General features: G+C 36.7%; 1 protein-coding gene across 1 annotated transcript in view; it reads left to right on the top strand.

Moving 5' to 3' along the window:
* LOC113231463 overlaps positions 1-7,913 on the top strand; it is a 14,028-nt gene extending 6,115 nt beyond the window's left edge. The window contains exons 3-4 of the mRNA XM_026465790.1: positions 6,363-6,575; positions 7,629-7,913. Of these exons, the coding sequence (XP_026321575.1) occupies positions 6,363-6,575; positions 7,629-7,735 (320 nt within the window). The 3' untranslated portion in view covers positions 7,736-7,913. The remainder of the gene's footprint in view (positions 1-6,362; positions 6,576-7,628) is intronic.
* Positions 7,914-9,005: the final 1,092 nt, after the last annotated feature.

The following is a 9,005-nucleotide window of genomic DNA, read 5'->3' as shown; positions in this document are numbered from 1 at the left end:
CTTGGGCTGGTTTTTAGACCCATTGGCATCCGTTTCATTTGAAATTGACCAGAGTTAAAAACTGTGTACTTTCTGCAATTTTCTTCGATTTCTACTTGATAGTAACCCGAAAATAAGTCTAAAGTTGTAAAATATACGCTTCCCGATAAAGAATCTAAGATTTCAACTATGTTTGGTAACGGGTATTTATCATCTTGTGCACTTTCGTTTAGTTTCCGATAATCCACAACTAAACGCCATTTTTTCTCCTTTCCATTCTATTTTTTGGGCACAACAAGATTGGACTAGAACAGTGTAATAATTTTTTAAGTTGTTTTTCGATTTCTAACTTTTGAGCTTGAGGAACTCTATATTGTTTTGTAAAAACCGGTGCTACTCCTGGTTTAATATAAATAGATTGTTTACGTAAACTCGTAGTCGTCAGTTTGTCGCCTGGCACACAAGATGACATATTTGAGAAAATTTTGCACAAATACTTTCAATAGATTTCTTTTCCTCACTATTTAAATGTCTATATTTATTTGAGAAAATATTTTTTTTACTCTCTCGGCATTTCCGTTACACTTTTCGAAAGAACGTATTTCATAATTTTTTAAAGGTTCTATTTGCAGCTCATTTATTTCTAATGTGATCTCGTTCTCTGTTGTATTCGAAATTTGGATAGGTATTTTACCTAATGTTGGTCGTACTAAAGAGCTTGCTAAAAATACTCCCTTTTCAATTTCTTGTGAATAAACAATACTATCTTCTTCCAAATTTAATGAAATAAAATGTGTATTTTCTGATCGTGAAGGTGGGATTTTTGTGATCTTTTTTTGTGATCTTTTATGATGAATCTTATTGCATTATTTGTAAGTATGCTAGTAATTTTTCAAATTGTTATTTTCCAAGTCTAGAACTGCGAAGTATTTATTCAAAAAATCGTGTCCAAAAATACCACTTGTTTCACATGGCAGTGAATGAAAAACGTAAAACTTGTGTTCAAATATTTCACCTTCGGCCTCTAAAGATAAATAAACATATCCAATTGCTTCTACTCTACCACCAATTCCATTTATTATTCTTCTCTCCTTACAATACGAAATATTATTCTCCTCAATGTGTTTATGTTTAATGCCCGAAATGGATGCACCCGTGTCCACTAGCCAAGTATGATTATGATTATTGAAACGTAATTGGACATGAAGTGAATTCTGGCAAGACATGATGATATCATTAGTCACGAAAAAATTCCGAAGTGTCGTTAGTTGTAATCCTTTGTTCTAATTCGGGATTACGTGTCGTTGCAACATTCACGTGGAAATTACCACTACGCCTACGGTAATTACTAAATTCTTCACTTTAATTCCTACCTGTACGTGGACCACGTCCTCCGCGTGCACCGCGAGATCTTGTCCAGGTGTCACGACTGAATGCTCTGGCACCGTAGCTCTGCTCCTGGGGCTGGTATTCTGGTTGCTCTTACCGTGATTCCCTCGAGTATGGTTGTAGTTGTAATGGGGTGCGCTTTGTTAACGCCTGTTACAACGGCATCTGAAATTGTCACGTCTGTTATAATCCATACTAAAAATATCGCCCGAGGTTGAGGAAGTCGCAATATCCTCGTCTTTAGCTGCCTGGATGGCCTCTGTTAATGTACTAATATTTCTAGCTGCTATTATCATTCCGGCAATTAATTGCTTGATGCTTGTCTCATCGTCGATCATTAGTACTGGGAATAAATTTAACGCAGTCTTAAGATCAAACTCCATTGTATTACATAATTTTTTTTGTAACTTTACACAATTCTTCTATTTCATTGCACAATACATTAAACTTACTAATCCTTTCTTTAATTAATTTAATTTCCTATTCCTTTATTAATCCACTGTCTGTATCTTTGCTTATCTCATCTATTTTACTACGCAAAATTTTTTGTAGTTTTTTCGCTTCTTCAAATTTTTTAAGCACTATTTCACCTTCTCTCCGTATTGGTCCTATCTTAATTAAATAAGTTCTTATTTGTAATAAAGACTCATGTAAATTCTTTATTATTTCCATACCATAAAAATAAACTTAAAGTCCTTCTCGCCTATTGATTAATTAATGAATATCCACTCACGTATTTACCACGTAATTGTATCATTTTCACTTTAAACACTGTTTACACGCACACATGTACATACATATTTAAGCTTCTTGATTTTTGTGGTATTCTACCACTATAGCTCGCGTATAGTGAAAAAAAATTATCCCCAGAAGTATGGCTGCAATTAAAAGCCATAAAGTTAAACTTATATGACTCATATAATTGACGGCTTCATGAGCGTGTTGATTCAATACATTGCTGTATTCAACTTGAGTGATAATATCGTGTTTATCCTCAGTATTTGGGATTGTAGGACTCGGCGCTGCTGGTTTACACATGTTTTCAAATGGGTCCAGTCACAGTTCACTGGTAGGTTTGCACTGTGTTGCGCGACACGCATCCAAATAAGGCAGGGTCGCCATGTAGGGACGGTGGTAGCCGGGGATATTGGAGACGAGTGAAACCAACGAATGCGGTTACAAAATTGAATATTTATTGTATATAATTATTCTAAGTACATTTACTTAGAATACCGGACACTACTACTAAACAAGTATACTACACTTACTACGTCACAACTGATAAAATCACAGAACATTAACTAATATCAAACACCACCTATCTATGTTATATATTATCTGAGTCAATCATCATGTTTATATATATACACACATACATATAAAATAAATCAACTCAATTTTCCAATAACCGTTAAGTAAAGATATACTAAGTTCCATCAAACTTCTATTTTGACGTGTTTATTCCAAGCCACAACATATACATACAACAGGGGGCAACATAAAGGTGTGATCATAGAATGGTACAATAATAAATAATACAATAATAATACCATCTTGTAGTAGTAGTAGGAATAGGAGCCCAGAGTTCATCCAGGGCGGTAAGTCACGTTACCTATTTCTGCCAAGAAGCTGTAATGTGAGCATTAATGCGTTCTGGTTTTGAAGGGTAAAGGTGCTGGTGAAATTACAAGCACATGAGACTTGTCAAGTTATATCTCATGGTAACCGGCGCAGTGGTAGTGTCCCTCAGATCTTTGCTATTGAAAACTCTGAGTGGCACTGCGACTCATGAACAGGCGTGTCACTTAACACCAGGCGCACGACATGTACGTCCCATCATATAGTATCATAAAAAAATTATCTTTTAAATCATCGAGACACGAGTTCGTTTCTCCGAAGAGTACTCCTTTGTGACTATATTTCAACTGGTAATCACAGTTCTAACAAGGAAGAGTTTGGAAATGAAACTATTTTTCGGGTCCAAATTGCGTATATTTGTATCTTCATATACCAACCAACCAACGTTTTGGGCTCTTTACAAGCTGTAACCATCTACACGGCTGATTATGTTGCAAAAGCAGATGAAACAAAAAAGTGTTTTGTGTCCTTTTTCAAAATGCGTTCCTTCCCTCTCGGAAACTCGTGTCTTTGGTATATACAGCCACATGTGATACAGCAAAGTTGCTTTTATCACACAATAAAAATAATACGAACCACATGAAACAAACAAACAAAGTTTTTTTAACCATTTTAAAATATTTTTTTTTAGTAAGTATGATTACGAGTTGTATATCGTTTCTCTCTTGGCTGTTGTAATTCTAATTTTCTGCAAATTTTCCAGAGCAAGGTTTTGGTTTAATACTTGTCATCTTGAGCTGCAGCTTATAATAATTATTTTCTTTTATTTGCTACAAACATGGTATACCAAAAGTTGTATAACAGATAAAGAAAACAGTGCCAATACAAACATGTTTCGCGTACATAATAATATCATACAAATGTGTAATGACAAAATCTTAAACGACTACTACAAATTATTGTAAGTAGTAGTACAATAATAAATAAGAAAATCGAAAGTTACAATTTTACAAATTAAATATGTCAAGAATTACAAAAAGGATGTCATAATATTTTAAAATAATTCAAAATTAGGAAATGAAACAAATTTTCCGAATTTAAATCGCGTATATTTGTTTTTTCAAACAAACCTTTGTTTGTTTATTTATTTTATAAAGGTTTGTTTCAAAAAACAAATATACGCGATTTAAATCCGGAAAAATAGTTTCATTTCCTATGTGTAACAATCGCGAATACCTAAGAACTCGATAAATACAAAATTATTTTTCTGAATATTTATTCACACTGTATTTTTTAATAATTAGCCTTTGTTAGTTATTCATAATTCAGTGGTAATTCTTGAATATGTCAGTTTTTTATTTCACTTTGTAGTTTCTTACAAATAGTCATGCATGTCTAGCAGAGACTTTAAGTATATTGTACTTTTAGGTATGCTCTACAACAAGTCTGTTTGGGCTTCTTTTCACATGTGGATTTATATCTATGGTTTTTGCTGCTTGACCAGCTTAGACAAGGGAAAATCAGAATATTCAACTTAACATACAACAATTAGTGGAGAATGTTGATTTTTGAGAGCTTAGTAACATCGTACGTTTATTTATTTCTGAAAAAAGAGTCGGCTATTTACGGTTGGACCTCTTGTTATGTACACCCTGTATACCGACTTAACACAAACAATCGTGATTGGATTACATGTTTGTTCGTAACATCTGGCGTCAAATCTTTACCCTTGTTTACCGTATCATGATTTGATGAGAAAATTACCTCTTTTAGTTTTGGGGTAGGAAGATAATAAGAACCCTGTTCCGTCATTGACGTAAAAAAAAAATGTTTAAAAAAAGTATAAAGTTTTTTACTAGCGGTGCGAACGGTTCGAAACCCTGGGGCGGAATGTATAGTAAAAACATAGGGTACTATGTTTTTATTTTTTAATTTTTGAAGAAAAACGGCTCAATGCCAACGGCACAAGTCACACAGCCACCGAAACAATGAATTCATTGCAAACCAAATTTTACGATCGCATAATTTCACGAAATTCAGCCGTTATGTGACCAGCTCGATCATGTGATTTAACACCGCTGGATTATTTTTATAGGGTTATGTTAAAGACAGAGTCTATACGGAGCCAATCGAATCGATTGCAGCATTAAAACTGAAAATTCGTGATTAACGAAATGGACCCACCATTTTGTCAACAAGTGATTAAAAACTTTGATGAAAGAATCGACATCTGTATAACTTTGGTCGTGGTGGACATTTATCAGATATAATTTTTCATTCATAATTGCCTAACCTTACTTTTTTGATACAATGAAAATTTGAATCGTTGTCATCATATTTATTGTTTTATTTTGATTTACGAAACAAAGTTCTTGTTGAAAAACCCTACAAGTGACGGGACGAACAAGTCGTGCGCCTGGTAGTAAGCTACACGCCTATCCATAACAGTTGCAGTGACATTGCAAGACATCAGTGGTTTAAATCGCAAAGCTCTGAAAGGCACTGTTACTGCTTCTGTCACCCTGAGACATAATTGACAAGACCGATGTGCCTGTCATTTAATTTCACCAGCACCCTTACCTTTCAAAATCGGAAAACTTGGGGGCAGAAATAGGTATGGTGGCAATCCTATAGGAACTCTTTCACAATGAGCTCTTCTGCTACTAAATGTGCTTTATAGTATCAATAACTTTGCGCCCTACTGTTGCTCTCTTCCAAGAAAACAGTTTAGATTGTGCTTCATGCGGGCCCTATGTGTGATTAGTATTTCATATGCGTTTCATAGTTTTATAAAATTTCGTATATACAAAAATAAAAACTCAACTTATTTTTGTATATTTTTATTCTATTATCTATGACCTAGTTATTGACTGCGTATTACGATGTCGCGCTTGTTAGGTTGTAGTCTTGTTTACCTAACTGTGTTATCAAAGCTTATTTACTTATTGGATTTCTATCAGCAAACAACAAACGTTCCCTTTGTATTCTTTAAGGTAAAATAAATAAACTAGTTTCTACTTGCTTTTTTTTTCACATACAGGCTAATTATAAAAAAAAATCTTACCCAATATTAAGACCTGGTTATGTATGTTATTCAGTTCAATAATGGATTCGACGTGATTGAGTAGAAGACATCAAAAATTTCATTAGTTCGCCTTGAAATGGTTGTGCTCATTGTTTGCTTTCTTATTATTGTGATGACTTTGATGGCCCAAAGCATTGTGGGTGCTGAACGAGGATATCCTAGTTTCCAGAGTTAACAGACCAACTTGGGAAACGAACTTTTCCAAATTGATTCTGGTCTGGATGTTCTGGGTAATATCCCTGAGTGAATTCTGCTGGTCTGGTACTGCTTCTGGAGTGAAAGACATAGAGACAGATATAACACATCATTATTATTATGTTTTTTTTTTCAGTGTATATTCAAACACCTTTGGAATTCTGTGTGAAATATCACAACAGGCAATTGATATCCAGAAGATCTGAGGAAGATTCCTGCCCAGTATTCTGTGCAAATTACTATAGACCTGTGTGTGGAGCAAACACCATTAGGTCCTATGTGTACAGGTCTTTCCGGAACCAGTGCCATATGGATATGCTGAACTGCAGGGGCGACGATGATATTGAGTGTAAGATGTGTTTTATATTATTTTTTTGCGTTTTGTTCGCTATGTGATTGAAAAATCTCGATATTGTAAATAGGTATTATTTACATATTCCATTGTATCTTTTTATTACGTTACAAAAATTCTGTGTACGGTGCGAAGCCCTGGCGCCCATTAGCGTGACGGCCTAGTAAGGGATCCTTCGGCATTCCCACATGCAAGCACATATTGATGGCAATCATGTCGCGGTATCCTGAGGCATACAGTCGCGACATCATGCTTGCGCTTTGCCTCTCTTAAAATCAGTCGTAACGTTGCAAGCTGGTTTATTAGCATTTATATATCAGAAAATGGTAGTTTTGCTGAAGAAGAAGAGAACTATGTTCAAAGAAGGAGAAACATTTGGGGAGAATAAACTTAGGTAGCCTGCTAAAACATCCCGAAGGCTGCCGGCTCGATATCCCTAAACTTACCGCAGTTTTGTGGCTACAACGATTATAATTGAAATTTCAACTGCAATGTCAACATTAAGGTATATAATTAGCTATTCGTCAGCTTAAGTCTCCCTGCCGTGCCGTCCTGTTAGTGGATGCCGGTCGTACATGAAGGAGTCCGGTGCATAATTAGGTTTTGCGAGATTACTAAAAAATATTGGTAACGTTCCTAAAATTTTGTTTAATCATTTTGAAACAATCTATGATAGATGGTTATGAATTTGTTGTAAATTCTTTTTAGATCCAGACTACTAAGGAATTTAATTTGAATTCAATAGAAATCTATTAAAAAAGTAAAATCACTTCATTGTTCATCTTAACTGCCTCCGTGGCCGAACGGTTACCATACCGGACTGCCACGCAGAGGTCCCCGGGTTCGATTCCCGGGCCGGGAGAAATATTTGTATGGCCTACATTTATTTCTCTCGTGAGTTTGGGTGTAATTTGTGGTTGTCTATGTGTGTGTCCATGGCACCCGCGACACAGGGTTTCCCTAGTGCGGGGCTATGTTGAGTGTGTGCGTTATTTATATTTATATTTATCTGATCGGAAGTATATTAGACCTTAACCCTTTTGATTTCAGCTTACGTGGAAGTGCCTTTAGAACACTGCGAGAGACATGCAATGAAAAATTACTTCAAAGACAACATTTATATTGAAGGTGCCAGAAATATCAAATATTACGATTAATAAAGAATGGGAACTTTTAGTATTTTTTTCAGTGTTTAGAAAATGAAACTATTTGTTACTAACAATTTATCAAATCGGAAAGCTTAGTGATTTCTGTCATTGTAAAATCTAAGTGAATTATTTGAAAGAAGCTTATTTTCAAAATTACTACAAAGTGGATGGAATTAATAAAAAGCTTCCAATCTACAATGAATTTCTCATTTCAAAACTAGAAAAAAAATATAAACAGTAACCGAAAATATTGCACCTGTAAGGGCGGCAAACCACGGGATCAATGATTTTTAGTTCCCCCTCTCTCCCCAGCCCCCGCGGCGGATCTGTTGGTAGACACCGCCGCAACACCCTACGCGCATCTTTTTTATTTTTTATTTTATTTTTTTTTATTTATTTATTCTTCATTTAATTTACAACTTCAGTAACATGTAGTTAAGACACTAAAACCCTTGATGGGTTTAAAATGTGTCACGTCTGACAACAAAACAAAAGTGGACTCCCCGTAGAGAGTCCTTTGGAGCGCCCACCACACGGGCCAATCGCTCAAATTCGGCCGCGAAGAACAGGACGAGCAGCAACAACACATCGACACGTCTCTTCCCCCGCGGCCCCACCGCCGCTGCATCTGCACCCTAAGCGGTGCAGCCCCGCCTGGGTCGCGGAGGATAGGACGAGCGGCAACGACACACCGACACATCTCTTCCCCCGCGACCCTCCTCCGCGCATGCGTACGCGCGGACCCGCTCGGCCTAGATCAAGACGAGCCCGCGCGGTACTCCTCGGCCCAGCCTAGCTCCATAGGCCGGCCCGTGAGTTCCTCTTAGCTTCACCGTGGGATGAAATCGACCACGGCTACTAGAGCCCCCCACCACGACAAGTCGGGAACCCATTCGCGGGGCCCCTGTAGGGCCAGCACAACTAGGTACGACATGCGCGTGAGCGACATAAATAGTGAAATCTCTATGCAAGAATACCAGTGTCTCGCGCTTTGAGTCCCGCCCTGTCGTGCTAGCCCTATTGGATGTCAGTGGCACTAGATGAGATTCTAGGGGCGACTCCAATTTGCGCCTGTGGTAGCAGTAGCCCGTATCGTAAAACCTGGAATTTAGTTCCACCAAATTAGGACAAACATATATGCACCTTGACTATGACTATGACTTTAAATAATATTGGAGGACATTGACCCAGAATTGACATTGAAGCTGATGTGCAAAATCGCTATAAGCCATTTTGATTAAGCAAGCTCAATAAGCTGCACGACACAATTATTTATTAC

The sequence above is a fragment of the Hyposmocoma kahamanoa genome, unplaced genomic scaffold, assembly GCF_003589595.1.
Source record: "Hyposmocoma kahamanoa isolate Upper Pololo Valley unplaced genomic scaffold, ASM358959v1 65, whole genome shotgun sequence".
Taxonomy (NCBI): Eukaryota; Metazoa; Arthropoda; class Insecta; order Lepidoptera; family Cosmopterigidae; genus Hyposmocoma; species Hyposmocoma kahamanoa.
This window is presented reverse-complemented; position numbering and strand designations above follow the sequence as displayed.